The sequence below is a fragment of the Anopheles coluzzii genome, chromosome 2, assembly GCF_943734685.1.
Source record: "Anopheles coluzzii chromosome 2, AcolN3, whole genome shotgun sequence".
NCBI lineage: Eukaryota > Metazoa > Arthropoda > Insecta > Diptera > Culicidae > Anopheles > Anopheles coluzzii.
The window spans coordinates 13,780,667-13,800,015 of record NC_064670.1 but is presented as its reverse complement, the minus strand read 5'-3'; the positions used below and the strand labels follow the sequence as shown (position 1 = coordinate 13,800,015).

Sequence of the window (19,349 nt, the reverse complement as noted above, 5' to 3'; positions counted from 1 at the left end):
TTTACACGTTTTTTTGTAACATAAATGTGCATTTTGCAACATTATCCGATCTACCAGCACACAGTGTTCCCGCGCACCGCATTGGTTTGACATTAATGGCAAAACGTAAACAAAATCACCACATTTCCCCCCACAGCACACGCACACCGTGGAAACTTTCACTTTCTGCACGATTCACAAACAAGCAAAACAGTGAAGAAGTATCATCCGGTTCGGTAACGGACTCGTTTGAGCGCTCCTCCGTGTAAAGTGCATTTTTTTTTTTAATTAACGAACCTTTTCCGACAAATTTGGCTTAACAATATTGCATTTAACCTTGCCATCAAACCATGTGTGCATGCCGCGTAAGAACACCGGTAAATGAACGCCCTCTCTTCTCCGCGTGACCCCTGCCGTGAGGTCGCTGATAAAGTGTAATATCAAGGTGTCACTTCTGCATTTCGTATTCTTTCCAGAATAAAATCCGCTCCTTGCTGAAGGTAACCGGGCTGGCGGCGGGCGTCTTCAGCGCGTACAGCGTGTGCCGGGGCGATGAGAAATTCTACAACAACGTGTTCATGCCGATCGTCCGGCTGATACCGCCGGAAACGGCCCACGATCTGGCGGTGCTGGGCGTCAAGTGGAAGCTGTTCCGCCCACCGTACCAGGACACGGACCGGTTGCGCACCCGGCTGCTCGGCATGGCGTTCAGCAACCCGATCGGCATTGCGGCCGGGTTCGACAAGCACGGCGAAGCCGTCCAGGGGCTGCAGCTGATCGGGTTCGGGTTTGTGGAGATCGGCTCGGTCACGCCCGAACCGCAGCCGGGCAATGCGAGACCGCGCATCTTTCGCCTGAACGAGGACAAAGCGATCGTCAATCGGTACGGGTTCAACAGCGAGGGCCACGACGTGGTGTACGAACGGTTGCGGGAGTGCCGCGAACAGCAGCCACCGGACCAGCGTGTCGCCCTCGGGATCAATCTGGGCAAGAACAAGCTGTCGCTGGATGCGATCGCCGACTACGTGCAGGGCGTGAAGCGGTTCGGGACGTTGGCCGACTATCTGGTGATTAACGTGAGCAGCCCCAACACGCCCGGGCTGCGGACGATGCAAAGCAAGAGCACACTGCAAACGTTGCTGACGGAGGTGCTGAAGGCACGTGCCAGCCTGCCGGCAAATGAGCAGCGCCCGATACTGTTGAAGCTGGCGCCGGACCTGTCGGAGGAGGATCTGCGCGAGATCGTGGACGTGGTGCGGGCGAAAGCGTGCGCGGTGGACGGGCTGATCGTGTCGAACACGACGATCGACCGGCCGGCTACGCTGCGAAGCGTCAATGCCGGCCAGCTCGGTGGATTGAGCGGACCGCCGCTGAAGCACCGGTCGACGGCGATGATCGCCCGGGTGTACAAGCTGACCGAGGGCAAGATACCGATCATTGGCGTGGGTGGCATTTTTACCGGCGAGGATGCGTTCGAGAAGATTGAGGCGGGCGCGAGCGCGGTCCAGCTGTACACGTCTTTCATCTTTCACGGGCCGCCGGTGGTGCCGAAAATTAAGCGCGAGCTGGACCGCCTGCTGGAAGCGAACGGTTACGCCAGCGTGCAGGACGCCGTCGGCAAGGGCGTGGACAAATATTTAGCATAAAATGTGATGTGCTCCTCAGGAATTAGTGTAAGCTACAAAAGTCGAGTCGAAATATATCTGTGTATTGTATATAGTTGCGAAATCAGCCGGTGTTTTTTTTTTCTCTTGTTTTGTTTTGCCCATTTTTTTTTTTTAGTTTTATTTTTCCACGCGGAAATATGAAGCACTCAACCGTGGATGATAAACGCGTTAAACTTCACTGCAGAACGGTAGTAGTAGTTGTTTCTTTCGCTCATTGGTGCCGACTATTGCTCTCCTTTTCACACTCCTTCAGCAATGCGTCAAATAGCAACTGTCAAAAGGGGGGCAATGAAAATTTTCCTCTCGCCGTAGCAAGGGCAACGCTACTCCGTCTGGCGTGTTTTGATTCAACATTTCCATTCTATTTTGCGTGAAAAGTTGGGAAAAAGTGTTTCTTTCCATTTGGCTTTCTGTTCCGCTGACTGGAACGGTGTTTGTGCAATGGTGACGATTCAGTAACCCTCGCGAAACGTACACACACACCAGACACAGCAGCAACAACAACAACAACAGCAGCAGCAGCACACAGTACACAGCAGTGCGTAGACGGGGTGCGACGGTGCGATGTCGCTCTTTCGCAAGCCCAAAAAGCCCATCCAGCGGCGCGTTTTCAGCGGCTACGATGATGAGGACGAGGAAAACCACGGCTCGTCGGCGAAGGATTCGGGCCACCCGAACGGTGCCGGCAACGGGACACAAAACGGTACCAGCGTCGACCGGTCCACACCGATGGACGTTGACCCCGTGCCGGAAGGTCCGGCGGTAGCGACGGCATCGGTCGCACCGTCCTCCTCCTCATCCAAGCGAAAAGAGCACCGTGCTGCGGCGGACTCTGGCTCGAAGGGCTCGTCGTTGAAAGCGAACCCGAGCACCAAACCCTCTTTGCTTAGTTTCGACGACGAAGGTAACAAAAAGCCTCTAATTTAGCTCTTCACGTACCTAAGAAACACACGCGTACACGCGTAGCCCAAAAATGAAGCATTATAGCCCATCGTCCCCCCCGGTGGCAGTGGTGCGCAATAGTGTTTTTGCGTGAGTGGAGCAAGATCGACCACAATTAGATCGAAGAAGGAAGAGGGAAAGCGCTTCCCAGTAGTGTTTCCCAAAGCCAAGAAGAAAATGGTGGCGAAAAATGCACTGAAAGTGTGTGTTTAATTTGTCCAGCATTGAGTAGAAGAAATATGCGAAATTGTTGCAGTGGATGTCCCCTCACTGCCCAGAAGAGAGTGTGTGTGTGTGTGTGTTTGTTTGCCGAAATGCGAAAACGCCAAATTGCAGGACGGATGTTTATTTTTTGCTATTATTTAAAACCGCAGTTTCCGTCGTGCAGCTTCCCCACCCCCCTCGATCCGCAACCGCAAGGGACGCATTTAATGGCACTTTTTTTTCTTCTTTCCGTCCGTCTTTCTTCTTCTTTCTCTTTATTTTCCGTACCCATCCCCTCGCTCACACCGCACACAGAGGAGGGCGGCGAAGTTTTCCAAGTGAAAAAGTCCTCCCACAGCAAGAAGGTGATGAAAACGCTCGACAAGGAACGGCGCCGGAAGCGGCACATGGAAAAGGGCAACGGCAGCGGACTGGCCGGACCGGCGCCAGGATCAGCGTCCGGTGGAGCGGGTGCAGTGGACCAGGCCAAACCAACGAGCGCACCGCACCGAAAGCAGCCTTCATCGTCGGCATCGAGCGTGGCGGGCTCGTCGGCTCACGGTGGTACCGCCGACAGTAATGATAAGATAAAAAGAGAAAAGTGTGAAAATTCTAGCTCTAATATCCAAACAGAAATACGCACAGACGACTTTGTGGTAAGGTTATTATTATTCAATTTTCTACTACTCTTTTCTTTTAAGTTGTATTTAAACAAAAAAAAACAAATAGTATCTTTAAGTTTGTTCGAAAACACTCCCAAAACATACGCGAACAAAAAGCTAGAAGATGAAGGAGCAATGAAGCAAGCTACAAGCGAGAACAAGAAATGTGTGCTTCGCATTCAGTTTAGTTCGCATCGTCTTTAGTTACGGTTTTTGGTTTTAATTATTTCGGCTGTACGTTCCTTGTTCCTTGCTTTTTTTAATTGAATTGTGCCCTTCGCCGGAATTCATCGTGTTTAGTTCGATTGGTAAACTGTAATGATCGATTGGGCTACGATTTGCTTTGAAGCGGAGTCAATGCAAATATTTTACACCACTTTTTGATTGGATTTTTATTTTATTTCGCAAATGGATCTGTTAGTTTACAAAGCAAAAACCAAAACCACAGCAAGTGTAGCTTACCGAGTGCGCGATGGGCAAAGCTCGTTAATTGTGTCCTGCAAATTTAAATCGATCCCATCTTTCCCCTTAACTGCACCCTGACCCCGTTACATCCATACCAGCATCATTACCACGCGCGATCGGTGAAATGATTCTCAAAACGACGTGACAGGATTTCCATTTGCACCGCTTTTTCACCCCCTCAAAATCCCCACTCTTTATCTCTTTCTCGCTTTCTCTCTCTCTCTCTTTGGCTCGTCGCCTTGTTGTCTACCTTGCGTCTTGCGAACCCACCATTTGAAAAGATGGCCATTTTAAGATTTCTGCTAATACTCGGTACTTTCCGGTTTTGCTTGTATTTTGCTGGGCCCTTGGCTCTCCTTCCCCACCTACTCTTATGCATCCCGGAAATCACACCCCTCTCCCCCACCGTTACCGGTTGATGTCGATGGATGGCGAAGCTGGTGGTCAAGAAATCGGACCCTGAGAATATGATCCTGAACGGGCGGGCGGCACTGTGCGCCGGGCGGAACGATATGTCGTCGGAGGATGACGGGAACGAGGAGGACGAAACGGATGGACGGATGCAGCAGCAGCACCAGCATCATCATCATCGGTTTGCGAAGCCGCAGGACAACTTTAAGATGTGTCTGGAAAACGGTGTCATACCGGACGCGGCCATGATTCATGCCGCACGCAAGCGACGACAGAAAGCGCGTGAACAAGGTAAGGAAGGATGATTGGGATTGTATGGAAGTAGTAGAAGAGCTCATGTGTTATTGTTGCTTTCTTTTAGGCGAATTTATTCCGGTCGAGGAGCCGAAGGAGGACAAGACCAAAAAGCGAACCGTGCAAGAGGACGGCGATGGCGATGGGTCCGATGAGGATGACGACCGTATCGACATGTCGGCCATAACCGGTGCCAAAGAGCGCGAGGAACGGCGGGAACAGTTTTACGCCGTTCAGCGTGAAGGTAACACTGTCGATTTAACGCTCGACCCACTCGAAAAGACAGAAAACACATGCTAATTGATCTTTTTTATAAATAAATAGATTCCGATGCGGAAGATTCCGACGTGGAAACGAAGGAATGGGAAAATCAGCAAATACGCAAAGGCGTCACCGGGGCACAGCTCGTATCGGCACAGCAAGAATCCGTCATATCGCAGTACTTAATCGGCGGCAGCTTTAGCCAAACGTTCCAGAACAAATCCACCCTACTGCTGGACGATCAGCGGGCGGGCGACGATGGAACTGGCGAGTTCCGAGCACTGTCAACCGCTGCCCTGCTCGAAAAAGCGTACGCAGCGTCGAGCGGCATCCGATTGGCCGGTACCGGCGCTGGCAGCAAGCGTACCACGAATGCGTCCAGCAATGCCGGCAGCAAATCTTCCGACACGAAACCGACCGGTCCGCGGATGCCGCAGCAAATCCTGGCACAGCTAACCGAACGGCACCGTACGACGGCCGATTTGAACCGAAAGCACGACGAAGACATCGAACACATCACGCAGGAGGTGAAGCTGCTGCAGATGGATTATCGGGCGTGCGAGCAGCGGGCACCGGTTGCGGCGGCCAAGTACCGGTTCTATCAGGAGTTCCGTTGCTACGTGTCCGATCTGGTCGAGTGTCTGAACGAGAAGGTACCGCTGGTAACGGCACTCGAGCAGCGGGCGCTCGCCCTGATGGGGAAACATTCCGGCATGCTGATCGAGCGACGCCGGCAGGATATGCGCGACCAGGTGAAGGAGGTCACGGACGCAAACAGTAAGTGTCGTGCTGCTGCGGGACGTTGCAGACCAAAGATACACTTTACTATTTACGATCCTTTTGTTTCTTTCGCTCCAACAGAAATGGTCAAACGGGCCGGTCCAGAGGATCAGGAGCGTGTGCGAAGGGCCGCCGAGCGGGAGGGTCGCCGAACGCGGCGGCGGCGCGATCGCGAAAAGAACGAAACGGCCGAAAGCCACTTCGACGGCATGTCGAGCGACGACGAAATCCCCGACATGGACGCAGCGCGCTACCGGTCCGCCCTGCAGGCGATCGAGCTGGAGGCGCGCGACATCTTTGCCGACGCGGCCGAAGAGTACGGCGAGGTCGGCGGCATACTGGAGCGGTTCGAGCAGTGGCGCGAGCACGACCTGCCCGCGTACAGCGACGCGTACATGAGCCTCTGCCTGCCCAAGATTCTCGGCCCGCTGATCCGCCTCGAGCACGTGTGCTGGAACCCGATGACGATGGATGCGCTGGTCGAGCTAGAGAACGAAAAGTGGTACCGCACGGCCGCCCAGTACGGCTGCTCGGCCACGACGGAGGCGGCACTCGCGGCCGATCCGGACGTACGGCTCATACCGACGCTGGTGGAGAAAATATTCCTGCCCAAGCTGACCGCGCTGGTTGAGCAGTACTGGGATCCGCTGTCGACGACGCAAACCTTCCGGCTGGTGCGGCTGCTGAAGCGGTTCGTGCGCGACTACCCATCGCTCCGGAGCGGCTGCCGGCCGCTCCGGGTGCTCTTCCAGGCGATCCTCGACAAGCTGAAACAGTCGATCGACAATGATGTGTTTATTCCAATCTTTCCGAAGCAGTAAGTAGTGTGGCGGATCAGCCGATCGCGATCGTGCTCTGGGCCGTGATCCTCACAGCTCTCTCTCTCTCTCTCTCTCCTTTTTTCCAGAGCGCAGGAAGCGAGGTCGTCCTTCTTTCAGCGCCAGTTCTGCAGCGGCCTGAAGCTGCTGCGCAACATCACCAGCTGGCAAGGGATTCTAGCCGATGCGGCACTGAAAGATCTCGCGATCGGTTCGCTGCTGAATCGCTACCTGCTGAACGGGATGCGCGTCTGCTCGCCGGTGGACGCGGTCGGCAAAGCGTCCACGATCGTGTACACCCTGCCGCGCGTCTGGCTCAATCCGGGCGCATCGGTGGTGCAGGGCATGGATCAGTTCGTCACCATGCTGCGGCATCTGCAATCTCAGCTCGATCCTGCCCTTCCTCCGAATGGGTAAGTCGGTGTGGAAGGTTAAACAGTGCCGATGGTTTGCAGTAAATGTGTCCTTTCCTCGTTTTTCCCCCTTTTTTTGCAGCGAACTTGCCGAACAGATACGCAAAATTCTAACAAGCTTGCACGTGACTGCGACGTAGTGCTCGTTTGCCGGTGGGCAGCTGAAGCAAACGCGAAGCGAAGTGGTGCTTCACAACAAACACTTGCATCCCGTTTGGAAAGCCGTTTTTTCTGATCACTGTTTCTAGCAATACGCGGATGAATGAAGAAAGCAAATAAAGTGCTCCCGATCGTTTTAAAATGGAAATGAAAGATGACACGGCGTGAGCGAAGAATAATTCCGAAACAAAACAGAAAATGGCAGAATGTCAGCGAAGAAGTAAATACGAAAAAAGGACACGCCGAACACTGCCGCCTTCCCGCCTTTTAAGCCAAGGGCCAAAAGCTGTTAAATGATGTTAATCAACTGCAATGCCGTCGATGATGTCATTTGGTTTGACCATCTTGGCGTGGCGTCGTGCCGGTCCGTTTTCATGCGTCTTCCGTCGTCCTTGCCGGTGGGCTACACCGACACCCGAATACGTGCTATAAATAGCCGCCACATTAAATTGGCCGCCAGATAGCTTAACGAATCACGAGACTCCCGAAAAGTGCCGATTGCATTGACCCTGCTGCGTGCGCGGTCCAGTAGGCCCCAATCTGTTTTCAATCAACCATTTTTTCCCTCCATTTCACTCGCACCCGGGGCACATTCCTTGTCTTTTATTTTAATGTTGCCTCTCTCTCTCTCTCACTCCCCGCTGTGTAAATGGTTGCATCATCATTCGTCACGCGGGTCTGTGGGTCGCACGACGCCTTTTTGCGCGATTGCTGTGCTGTGCCCGGCCCGAAGGACCACACTAAAACAAACGGACCGACAAGAGCTTATCAACGGTCTCTGCCGCGCACGACACGACCATGCTATGTGTTTACCATTCCAGGATCGGGCCTACATCGTGCAGAGCACAGCGCAGCGTGTAGCGCCAGTTCCTCCAACGGGCTGGGAGCGTGAAGACGCAAGTCAGATGTCCTATACGCCGAGCCTGAACGCGAAACGTTGATCGCCATCCGTCGGTTACTACTGTGTCGTATGACACCGCGCTGGGGTCACCGACGTCACCGATCGGACCGTATTTGTGTGTATGTGTGTGTGTGTGTGCGGTTAAGTGACCGCGGTCGTCGCCGACGCGTCCAGAGATTGTTCAATTGACAAACGCGCGCGCTCACACACAGAACTGTCCCGGGCGCCGCGAAGCTGGATAAAACCAAGCCGATCGATGCTGGTCGTCAGTAATGCCGCGACGCTCGTCCAGCACGGACTGATTCGGCTGCCAGAGAAGCATGTGGTGATGTGTTGAGCGTGTGGCAAGCGTGTGCCATCCAGTGCAAGATGATGTGTAATTTCGCTGTCGTTTATTAATGAATCAGCTTTCGAACGACGATTCCTACAAACGACTTTCGTGAGTGGTGTTAACAGCAGTGACAAACCATTGCGATTATTGTGATCAGTAGTCAGTACTGTTATAAAGCCAGAAAAACTGTCTGTCGGTGTGTGTGTCGGTGGCGGCAAGGATGCGCGGCACTTCGGCTCCGGCCAATCGACCACTTCCGGTGGTAGTGTGGGGTTAGTAACCACTTCCGAAATTCCTGCTCCGCTTCCCAACGATAACGATTTTCCGGTTCCGGGCCAAACGGCGAAGAAAAGCGAAGACGCGTAAGGAAACGAAAAAAAAGCCGGCCCACCCGGTCGGTCAACACACTCCGCCGTCACGGCCCCGCCTGACGCTGACGGATGATGATAGTGGCTTATCGCGCGCCTTCGGTCACCACTACGGAATTTGTGGCACAAAAATGCATTTGCACATCATCATTCCAAGCCCTCGCGTCCTCACCGTTTCGGGGATGGGGGGGAGAAGATGAAGAAGCAGCAAAGCCCGATGATAGTGATACGGAGGCATGTTACAGCGAGCGAGCCTTCCTTTCGTTAGCGTTTCTTGCCTTTGCGCCCTCACAGTCTCGTGATCGTGATCGTCGTTGACCTTTGCCGGGCGCGCTTAATTGTTTTCCCAGGGTTGGCCAAGACGGCGCGGACTGACTAGCTTCTTCTGCTGGCTGCGCAAACGACCGTTACGCACGAGAGGGAGAGAGAGAGCTCCCAATGTGTGTTGTTGAAGCAGAGTAGAGCAACACGTTATCGTTGGAATGTTTTTTTCGGTTGTAGTAGCATTCTGTCCATGTTCTTATTTCTACTGGATGCGTCACCATTGCAGTCCGTGCGAAAGGATATGCTTATCGCGGAGTTTGCTTCAGCGCTTGCGCAACTTCCACCTTTGCTGTTGCCGCGACTCAAAATTGTGCTGCGAAATGGTATTTCCGTTCCGAAGCGGTGTTATTTGTTTGCCACGTGATTGGTGCCTCATCTACCGTGGCCCTTCGTGGGAATTTTCATTTCCATATTCTCGGAAATTGCACTCCCGCGCACTCTCTTATCGTTTAAGTGATGCTAAAGCTTGATTCTAAAATTCGGTCTTTGCCCCATCGCTCTCCTTTTGCTTCTCCTTTCAGTTCTGCTTGCACTGTCGCCGGCTCTAATCGATCGTTGCGATGCGTTCGATATTTTCCCTCCGAACTATGACATCCGATACCGGCTGGAAACGGACGTAACGCTAGTGCCGGATGTGCACGCGACCGACAACTACATGTGGTATCTGAACGGGTACCTGCGCGTCCATCGGTACGATGCCAAGAATCTCGCCGCTCAGGTAAGCATCATTATCTATCGCATTCCACAATGGTCAGCTAGCAGCACTGAGTCCTACTAACGTCCTAACGCCACCCGGCAGATCGAGCTCGATCGCCACCACATACCGCAAAGCGAGGGCGATGTGTCGGCCCTCCTGCAACCGTTCCGCATAGCGATCGCGAACGATACGATCCTGAGCATACAGTTCAAGCTGAACGAGCCGATCTGGTCGGCCAACATCAAGCGCGCGCTGGCCTCGCTGCTGCAGGCGCACGGCGACGGGCCGGGTGCGTACGTCGTCGACGAGCAGGGCATCTTCGGCAGCTGCCCGACCGAGTACTTCGTGGTGAACAAGTCGAACGTGTACGAGATCTCGAAAACGTACGGCATGGACCGGTGCACGATCTATCGCGGTGCGATCTACCTGACGCGCAGCAACATCCCGCAGAACCACTGCATCCCGAACAAGCAGCCGCAGGCGATCACGTCCCGCATCGCCAACTACAAGCTGCGCAAGATCGAATCGTACCGGTACATGCTGACCGAGCTGGACGGCACGATGCGCACCAACATACGGACGCTCGAGTCGTACTATCCGCAGTTCCTGTACTCGCGCGTCGTGCTGCGGTACGACCGGCACCAGGTGCTGGAGGACGGGCCCCCGGGCCGGCCGGTAGTGGACATCGTCAGCGGGATGGCGCTGCTGTTCAGCCCGATCCTGTTCGACAGTCCCGATCTGGAGGCGACCGGTGGCCGCAGCCCGAAGTCGAAGGAGAAGCTAATCAAGCGGACCGCCAGCCTGCTGAACGCGATGGCGGACAATCTCGAGACGGTCGACAACAAGCTGAAGGAACCGTACGACGAGACGGTGTCGGAAATCATCCGGCTGATGGGCACGATGGATCTGGAAACGCTGAAGCAGCTGTACGAGGAGATCGATCTCGGCACGTCCTATCGGCAGGAGACGGCCCGGAACATCTTTCTCGAGATAGTGCCGCGCACCGGGACGACCTCGACGATACTGCTGACGCGTGATCTGATCATGAACAAGCAGGTCAACCCGATGACGGCGGTGCAGCTGCTGATTTCGCTCCCGTTCTACATGGCCGAACCGTCGCCGGAGCTGGTGAAGGAGTGCGAGGTGTTTCTGGAGGTGGGTGCGGACCGGCCGGACATTAAGCATGCGGCCGTGCTGAGCTACGCCACGATGATCTACAACACGTTCGTCGCCGGCAAGCTGACCGCGGACACGTTCGAGAAGTACGTGAAAATGTACTTCGATCTGTTTCTGAGTGAGTGCGAGAAGGCATCATCATTTTTTTGGACCGTTTAGAAATGTTTCCTTCTTCTTCTTCTTTTCTTCTTTTTTCCTCCAACACACAGACAGCTTCGAGTACGAGCAGCAAATGCTCTATCTCGAAGGGTTAGGCAATCTGCAGCTGGAAAACGTGGCCGAATATCTGGATCCAATCATTCGTGCCGACTATCCACAAAACACGGACATTCGCTTTCTGGCGATGCTGGCACTGCTGCCCACCGCCCATCTCCGCCCGAACCAGGTGTACGAGACGTACTGGCCAATCTTTCACTCGCGCACCAGCCCGCTGCAGCTGCGGGTAGCCGCCTTTACCATGCTGCTGTTCTCCAACCCAACGCCGGGCCGGTTGCTGGGCCTGTACAGCGTGATCAAGACGGAGAACGATCCGCACATGATCAACTTCTACCGCACGACCGTGCTGAGCATCTCCGAGACGACCTACCCGTGCTACCAGCATCTGTAAGTCATGGCGGAACGTGATCCAGGAGCAGTCGAAGGATCACCCTTTTTAAAAACCACGCACAATCTCCCTCCACAGCAAACTGCTGCTCGCCTACATGACCCGCCAGCTGCCGGATGCACCCGCACCCAAGTACTGGGTCACCGGGAACTATCTGTTCGACTACCGGGACCGCAAGTTCCACATCGGCTCGATGCTGCAGACGATGCTGATCGGTAGCCACCAGACGGATCTGCCGATGATTGCATCGCTCAAGTTCGACACGGAAGCGCTCGGGCGGTTCACAGGCCAGCTGGGAGTAGGTTCCGGGAGGAAAGCAGTGCGAAATACCAGCACATGTGTAATGTTTCCGTCTTGTTTTCCGATTCAACTTCACAGCTGTACATTAAGGCACGGGGACTGAGTGATGCCGTCATCAACCGGCTGACCACGTTCAACTCGAGCCACCTTCGGCTCGATCGGCTGAGCAGCATTCTGAAGACGATGAAGCTGTCCACCATCAGCCCGACGCCGCTGCACTTTGAGTTTATCGTGCAGTTTGAGGGCAAGGCCGTACTGTGCTACCATCTGAATCAAACGACGTTTCACAATCTTACCGATGGCAACAGTAAGTACAACGTATTGGGTGGGGCTAGGGCTTTCTAATGTGATCCTATGAACAATTTTCCAACCCTAAAGTCATCAATCGCATCAATCTGCTGCGGGACAGCCACGTGAACATGCAGATCGTGCGCCGCCCGTTCATGATCAAGTACGCGTTGCCGACGCTGCTCGGTACGCCGGCCGACATACTGATCGAGAACACCGTGCTGGCGACGGTGCGCGGCAACACTACGCAGCAGATGATGCTGATGGATAAGGTGGCCCGCAGCAACCAGGTGGACGTGCGGTACTCCTCGTACGCTGTGGTAAAGATCCGCAGCTACAACCCCATCAACGATGTGGAGTACTCGACCATCCGCGAGCAGGGCTTCCTGGTGTACATACCGGTCAACAACGAGATCGTGTGGGACATTGCGGGCAAATCGATCAGCTACAGCTTCTACCGGCCGGAAAACATGACCAGTGGGATCTCGCTCAAGAGCCGCACGCGCAACACGCCGGCAAATGGGTCGTCGGCGGCGGAAACGCTCGAACCGAAGGAGGAAGATATCGCCAAGTACGGGTACCGGATCGACGATCTTGGCATTCAGCTGCTGGCCCGCGTGCATCAGGACTACACCAAGGACAACGTGATGTTCATGCTCGAGACGGACATACTGGACAATGCGAAGGTGCTGACGAAGGCACCGTTCTCGCTGGTGAACAATGTGCTGCGCATCGTCAGCCTGATCCAGCTGAACACGATCCACATCGGGCGCGACAAGCATCTGACGCTGCTGATCGCGAACGATCAGAAAACGCTCCTGCAGGGTACGCTCAAGTGGGACACGCAGAACTACTCGAAGCAGCCGGCCGTGCCGGAGAACGAGGTGCTGCGCGTGAACCTCATACTGGCGCACACCATCCCGAAGCCGGAGGGAAGCCGCGACGAGGTGAAGGTGCTGCACAAGTGGGACATTGTGTCGCAGTACACCAACTTCAAGTGTGACCGGGCGGCCCGGATCTTCTTCTCCCTGACGCGCCACGAATGGAACAGCTCTCACTGGAAGGTAGGTGGAGGGTGGGGGGGAAATAGGGGAAGATGCGAGGAGGGGAGGTATTTTTTGGGATGCTGTGAGGGCAAGCAATCTGGAGCGCGCGCATCAACGTGTCTCGCGGGCGCTCGTTCGTTTTTCAATTGAATTAAACTCAATCAGGGAAGGGTCAATTTTTTGCGCACCCTTCCGTTCTCTCCCGGCATCATCACACCATGGGCGGCGCGGATTGCATTTCTCCGCCTTGGACAATCGAATTGTTTTTAATTGTGTACGAGGGTTCGGAATCCGTGCAAATGTGCATACCACCCAGACAGCGCAGACTCGAGGACTCGACGACACAGAATATTGAATGTTGGATGATACGGAGCCGATGTCTTTGGACAGAGTGGTCAAACTTGCGGCCCTCGGGGTCGTTCGGTGCATCCCGCTACCGCTTCAGGCCGAAATTTATTTTTCACTTTTGCTTCTGTGTAGTTTTTAAAAATTAAAAATTGCCTCTAGTTGTTATACTGTTCATTTACGGACTGCGATTGTATTTGTGATGAAAAACAGTGTAATGCCATCAATTCAATACGTTGGAAGTGCAAAAGAGAGCGCAATTTCATTAAGAACAAAAGTCTCGAAAAATTCACACCGTTCTGACCCGTCTTTTCATGAAAGCATAAGATCGATCCCCTAGTTCTTCATGTAAGTTTCGTTTGGCTTAAGGTAGCTTAGAAGGCAATACCTAAACGAAACGTTTGAAAAGCACCTACATTATGCACCAAAAAGCTTCAATACTGGCTTGTGATAGCATTGCAAACGGTCGATGAGGCAACGTCGTGGATCATTATTTTCAGCTCAAGGCTTCTAATGTACTGATCGATCGGAGGTCAATTCAATTAATTGAAGAACTTTGTTTAATTTAAATTAACATTATTACAACTTCGTCCGTATTTTTAATGTACCATCTATCGACAGATTTTGTTTTCAAGACGTTTGTTTCCTTTATAAATAACCTAAAAGAAGAAGAAAAGATTTTAACCTTATCTCGGGTGGCATACTCGGCTGAACGTGTAATAATAATAAATTTAGGTTTTGCTGTCCGCGGTTCTATGGCTGTTTGGAGCGTGGGGTGTTCTCGCTCGTCCTATTACTAGGTGTGATGGGATATGGTGGTAGTGTTTTGTTGCTCTCGGTTATGGCCTTTAGTCACCAGAATATCACGAATCACGATTTCTTCAAGCAAGGAAGGTCTTGCAGTATTGAGCTCTCTACACAGGACCAGATGTTCCATATTATGGAATCGCCTGCCGTTGTTACATACTCATACTCCTTAGTTTGAAGCGATTGTCTATTCGTTGTAGATGAGTGCGCGCCTAATGCAAAGTGATTCGACATAGGTCAAAACATCATTCAAAAGTGTCCTCGCAGCTTTTCCCATGTCGCTTTAGCCGTCTTACAGTCCTTAATTAGGTTGAGTTGGTTATCTTCCAGTAAAAGGCCGATTGTCGCTCGCGCCTTCTGATCACCACTCTTCCATACTGCTCCGATGGCTTCAGTAGTGGGACTGGCCATCGTGTTACCTGGTCCATCGCTGATCACATACTGCCACAAATCTTTTCGGATAAGGAGGAATTCGACCTTTGTCTTCCAGACACTGTAATTACCTCCGTTGAGTTTTGCAATTCCCAATCGTTCCATTTTGCGAAATCTTTCTTTTGGTTAAAACGTTTTAATCGCCACTAATCCTGGACCCATAACCTGTTGGAACTTCTTGTTCGTACGAAAGGAAAATGCAAACTGATTTATTCTCTATTTCAATAAAGCCTACTACACTTCGTTTAAACTAGCGAGGTTGCTATGATCACAACACCTTCTGGTCAAATGAGTTTGACATCTCCACCTTTGGCTATTGAAACCAAATTGATTCTTTAGTATTTAAGTTAACAGGCAATAACTGATAATTGGAAGGTCTATCATTATTTAAAAAAAAATCAATCTGCATGATTCCATTAGGCTTGATTCAACGGTTCGATAAATATGATTTATTTTTAATTCATGTCTACAAATTTGCTACATCTCTGCTAAATCTCGGATTTAAAAGCAGTAGATAACTTCGTTTCACGGCTATGCTGCTGCTGCAGCTGCTGACATTGGTGATTGTACCAGCAAAAACAAAATTGTCTAGCTAAAGCGGATATATGGCAAGCGGAGCCGATGCAATTAATGGCACAAAACACAGGGGGTCTGTCTTACTCCTCTGCTGCCGGAGCCTCATCTGCGGCGGCTTCACCACCTCCGCCAGCCTCGAGCTCCTTCTCCAGCTCGATCAGTGCCTTGACGCCGTCCACCATCTCCTTCACCGCCTCGAACTCGGTAAGCCCGAGGCGTCGCTTGTTGGACACATCCAGCACACCGTCACCGGTGTCCGTATGCTCACCGTGAACACCGCGAATCTGCAGCTTGTGAGTGGCGGCCGCCTCTTCCATCCGTGCCTTGTCGGCGCTCAGCTTCGGCAGGCGAATGTGCACCGAGGCGCGGATCGCCGTGCCGAGATTGGTGGGACAGAAGGTGAGAAAGCCGAGTCGCTCGTCCCGCTGGAAGGGTATCTTTTGGCCCAGTGTCTCCAGCGCGGTAATGAACCGTTGATAGACTTGTGCTGTAAGACAAGTTCCCCCCCGGGTGGAGAATTAATGTTTTGGAAAAGGGAGCTTCTCAAAATCCCTCCAGTGCACACTTACCAACATCTGCGCCCTCCTGCATGGAGATGATGCGCAGATGGTCCTCCTCATTCACCCACAGGACGAACGTTTTGCTCTCGTTCAGAAAGATCGCACGCCCCGCCGGGAAGAACCGGTTCGCCTGTGCCTCGTCCAGAAATCGGTCACACTCCTTGAACAGATAGTGCCCCTCCGTCAGCTCCTCCTTCTGGCCGGCATCGAGCGCCGCGAGCAGGTGCAGCTCGCCCTGCAACTCCTCCGGCAGGTCCTGCACGGCTTCCCGCACCTTGTCGTAGATCTCCTCGTACTGGTCCTCCTGCATGCGCGGATGGAACGGCATACCCTCCACCGACCGGGCACAGCGTACCCGGGTCGACACAACGTACTGACCCTCCGGGTCCGGATTTTCCAGCTCGCTCGGTTCGCCCCAGCTCAGCTCGGGCTGCTGACCATCCGACCCGAACCCTCCATGGTACTCCTCGATCAGCGGATCGAACAGGGCGCCAAACACGCTGTACGCCATCGGGTCGGCCGCATACACGCCCACGTGCGAGTCCCGATTCTTCAGCCCGGACTGGACGCAGTCGAGCAGCGTCGACTTGAAGGCCGGTGTTTTCAGCTCCCGGAGCGTTTCGAGCACCTCGGGCGTAAGATGCTTCTTGAGCAGCGAATCGCACGCCTCGTCCTCGGCCAGTCCCGCCAGCCCACTGTCGAGGGCAAGGTTGGTTTCGCTCGCGGTGCGCCGTACGCTCAGCAGTAGGCCTCGATTTTCGCGCTCCAGGTGCCGTATCCGCTTGCGAGCTTCGTCCAGTTCGGCCATACTTTCCGCCACCTGCTCGTCGGTGGGGCAGCTCTCGCACAGCACCTGGCGGATGAACTTGCACGCATCCTCCGGCTTGTGGTCTTCCTGGTACAGGCGTATCAGTGCCTTGCTGAGGCAATCGATAGCGCCGGCCGATTCGAGATACTTGCGGAACGCTTCACGCTTCTGGTCCAGCTGCCCGCACGCGCGAGATAAGGGAAAAAAGAGGTTGTGGTTAAAAACCCAAGCTGTGGCCATAGAGGGGGAAAAAGGGACTCCCAATTTCCACTTACCGAAGCCATTGTATTGTTTGAATGGATTTCTTTTTTTTTCAATACTTCTCCGGACGGGATGACCTCTTGTAGGGCTTTCCAGTGAAGTGCACACTTCTCTCTCGTTCGATGAAATGGGATCCTTACCGTCCTCTTCAAGCGTATGTGTGTGTGTGTGTGGAATGCCTGTCTCGGGTTATGGTTCCAAAATCCTTTTTACTTTACTCTCTCTCACTAAAGTTCACTGCAAATTTAGACGGTTTCAGTTTTCCAGTGTATCACGATTTGCACCCTGCTCGTTGGATAGTTTCACCTTGAATGAGCGATGCGACAAACATAGCAATGTCTACTGAGCCCAAGCAGTGCACACGAGCGCTAGAAAAGCGAAAGTGGCTCCTCTGGTGAAAGACGAGGACGGTAGCGCTACCAACAGGCAGCAACCAAACAATTCTGTTACCATGGTGATGCAGGGCTTACTCCCGCGAAGGAAAACCCGCAATGGGCAGGTTCTAATGCCCCCCCCCCCCCCCCCCTCTCCCGCATAAAGTCTCCCTCTGCAGTGGGGAGCTGGGCATGGTCGTTCTATGGTGTGCGCGCCGTTTTCTAAACTTTTCCTTTTTTTGATTTCGTTTCAGATGTGCTTTTCGGCGGATTATCGACCGCTGGTGTTTCTGCAGCGACCGTTCGAGCTTACCGGCGAGGTGGTGTTTGGTGAAACTCGGGTACCGAAACAGTGCCCCAAGGAGCCACGGATTGCGTTCAATGTGTCGTACCATCTGCCCGAGTACGTTGAGCGCATCTACCGCGCACTGGACACCAAGGATCGCAGCTGCCCGAAGGAGATTCTGCGCCTGACGCCACCACCGTTCTCCGGGGAGTGTCGCGCAAATCGGTTCAGCCCGCTGACCACCGTAACCGGGCTGGATGCACACCTGAAGTTCACTAAGGTTGGCGAAAAACAGAAGGATGAATGGGATATCGCGCGAATAGTTTGATTTTAAATGAAATTGCTTTAAATTTTGTTGTAGCTTCCGTCGTGGATTGATATGCTGCTGCACCGGTTGGACCATGCCGTCTCGGCCGTTGTGCCCGGGCGCGTACAAACGCTCAACATGACCGACCACATCGATGTGCAGGCCCGGGTGATGCAGTGGTCGAATGATACAGAGATTCAAATCAACGGTGGCACCATCTGGTTCCCTTCGCGCTTCTATCACAACGTCAAGATGCAGCATTCCTACACGTCACGGATCGAGTACGGGTTTCTCAGTAAGTGGCGCGTTTGATTTGCCGTGGCCTGCTGTGCTCCGATGCTAATACACCTTTCTTCACTTCCCGCAGGTGTGTGCAGCCTGATCTACGACAAGCTGACCACGTTCAACGATCGCGTCCTGCAGCTGACGAACGAGGTACGGGACGAGTACCGGGTGCGCGATAGCTTCCTGCTGACCGCCGACTGCTCGCTCACCCCGAAGATGGCCGTGTTTGTGCTGGACGACCAGAAGGGTGTGCAGATCTACACCGGCGGCAACTATCTGATCTACGAGCCGGGTGGCAATAGTTACAACGCCAGCAGCAACAGCTCGCCCACGATGACGGTTAACATTAACGATGAGCAGCTGATCGATCTGCGCAATATCGTGTACCAGTACCCGCCGGACGATGAGTTCTACGACTTCCGGGTGTACATCGATCGGGAGGGTGTGCTGGTGGTGGAGAACCAGCTGAACGGTGCGGTCGTACAGTACGGACCGGCGGGCATAGTCAATCTGCTGCTGCCGACCGTCCACAAGGGCCAAATGTGCGGGCTGTGCAGTGATCGCGAGTAGACAGAGACAGAGAAAGAGAGAGAGAGTGTGTGTGTGTGTCTCGTTAGGACTGAGGTTTACAGGGGATTACCATTACCACAGCAACATTATCGGCCGGCCTCCCCCCCCCATGTTGGTCTCTCACTATACGCGCGACGGCTGTGGGTGCATAAAGCCGTGTGCATGTGCAACGCAAGCGTAGCATATTAGGTAAACATAAAACCAGCGCATGTAAGCATATGGTTTTGTGTCTCTGTGTATGTTAGAGTGCTAGTGAATGATAATAAAAAAGGAGCTTTTTAAAATACCCGATAAAGGTTTCACTGATTTTAAATCCAGCATCATGTGCGAATATGCGTGCACGGATTAAAGTATTCGGCCGTGGTTGAAATACGCATGTAACGGCGCCTCACGCAACGTCCTCGATAGTATAGTGGTCAGTATCCCCGCCTGTCACGCGGGAGACCGGGGTTCGATTCCCCGTCGGGGAGAGGAAAACTTTGCTTTTTTTGTCCATGAGTGGGGTGTTTTCCTAACATATTTTACAGGGTTCCCCTCATAGTTTACATGTTGTTTACGAAATCTTTTTGGATGCTTCCCGAAACGTATTGGATTCGTTCTTTCAAATTGGATTGTGGTAACGTTTCAAAAATATGTGGGAAACAATCG

The 19,349-nt window shown here is 53.2% G+C and overlaps 4 protein-coding genes and 1 non-coding gene across 6 annotated transcripts; 4 read left to right on the top strand and 1 right to left on the bottom strand.

The window, feature by feature from the left end:
- The first annotated feature begins 81 nt into the window (after nt 1–81).
- Nucleotides 82–1,707, top strand: LOC120961597 (dihydroorotate dehydrogenase (quinone), mitochondrial). The gene is made up of 2 exons (XM_040385426.2): nt 82–356; nt 456–1,707. The coding sequence occupies exons 1-2, from the start codon at nt 330–332 to the stop codon at nt 1,623–1,625; spliced, it is 1,197 nt and encodes a 398-aa protein (XP_040241360.2). The 5' UTR covers nt 82–329; the 3' UTR covers nt 1,626–1,707.
- Nucleotides 1,708–1,922: 215 nt separating this feature from the next.
- Nucleotides 1,923–7,208, top strand: LOC120961593 (intron Large complex component GCFC2). Of its 2 annotated transcripts, XM_040385415.2 has the most exons (8): nt 1,923–2,550; nt 3,108–3,448; nt 4,357–4,621; nt 4,692–4,868; nt 4,949–5,662; nt 5,747–6,482; nt 6,573–6,896; nt 6,979–7,208. In XM_040385415.2, the coding sequence occupies exons 1-8, from the start codon at nt 2,211–2,213 to the stop codon at nt 7,034–7,036; spliced, it is 2,955 nt and encodes a 984-aa protein (XP_040241349.2). In that variant the 5' UTR covers nt 1,923–2,210; the 3' UTR covers nt 7,037–7,208. The 2 variants fall into 2 exon arrangements, with proteins under 2 accessions (XP_040241349.2, XP_040241351.2); XM_040385417.2 differs by lacking the exon at nt 1,923–2,550 and having other exon boundaries at nt 3,362–3,453.
- A 708-nt stretch (nt 7,209–7,916) lies between these two features.
- On the top strand, nt 7,917–19,160 carry LOC120961589 (uncharacterized). The gene is made up of 10 exons (XM_040385400.2): nt 7,917–8,559; nt 9,501–9,697; nt 9,779–10,970; nt 11,062–11,455; nt 11,535–11,754; nt 11,835–12,063; nt 12,135–13,108; nt 17,508–17,819; nt 17,901–18,141; nt 18,214–19,160. The coding sequence occupies exons 1-10, from the start codon at nt 8,508–8,510 to the stop codon at nt 18,699–18,701; spliced, it is 4,299 nt and encodes a 1,432-aa protein (XP_040241334.2). The 5' UTR covers nt 7,917–8,507; the 3' UTR covers nt 18,702–19,160.
- LOC120961595 (arginine kinase-like) lies at nt 15,101–17,261 on the bottom strand. Its single transcript, XM_040385422.2, has 3 exons — nt 16,894–17,261; nt 15,820–16,795; nt 15,101–15,737 (listed from the first exon to the last, which is right to left on the bottom strand). The coding sequence occupies exons 1-3, from the start codon at nt 16,900–16,902 to the stop codon at nt 15,331–15,333; spliced, it is 1,392 nt and encodes a 463-aa protein (XP_040241356.2). The 5' UTR covers nt 16,903–17,261; the 3' UTR covers nt 15,101–15,330.
- Nucleotides 19,100–19,171, top strand: Trnad-guc (transfer RNA aspartic acid (anticodon GUC)). The gene has a single exon. It is a non-coding gene; the product is annotated as a tRNA-Asp (tRNA).
- Nucleotides 19,172–19,349: the final 178 nt, after the last annotated feature.

Coding starts and splice junctions, on each gene's coding strand:
- LOC120961597 (XM_040385426.2), top strand. CDS start 330: ATGTGTGCATGCCGCGTAAGAACACCG. Junction 357..455: donor CATGCCGCGTAAGAACACCG/GTAAATGAACGC, acceptor TATTCTTTCCAG/AATAAAATCCGCTCCTTGCT.
- LOC120961593 (XM_040385415.2), top strand. CDS start 2,211: ATGTCGCTCTTTCGCAAGCCCAAAAAGCCCATCCAGCGGCGCGTTTTC. Junction 2,551..3,107: donor GCTTAGTTTCGACGACGAAG/GTAACAAAAAGC, acceptor CACCGCACACAG/AGGAGGGCGGCGAAGTTTTC. Junction 6,483..6,572: donor ATTCCAATCTTTCCGAAGCA/GTAAGTAGTGTG, acceptor CCTTTTTTCCAG/AGCGCAGGAAGCGAGGTCGT.
- LOC120961589 (XM_040385400.2), top strand. CDS start 8,508: ATGCGCGGCACTTCGGCTCCGGCCAATCGACCACTTCCGGTGGTAGTG. Junction 9,698..9,778: donor CCAAGAATCTCGCCGCTCAG/GTAAGCATCATT, acceptor GCCACCCGGCAG/ATCGAGCTCGATCGCCACCA. Junction 18,142..18,213: donor GATCGAGTACGGGTTTCTCA/GTAAGTGGCGCG, acceptor CACTTCCCGCAG/GTGTGTGCAGCCTGATCTAC.
- LOC120961595 (XM_040385422.2), bottom strand. Junction 15,738..15,819: donor GCAGGAGGGCGCAGATGTTG/GTAAGTGTGCAC, acceptor CTTGTCTTACAG/CACAAGTCTATCAACGGTTC.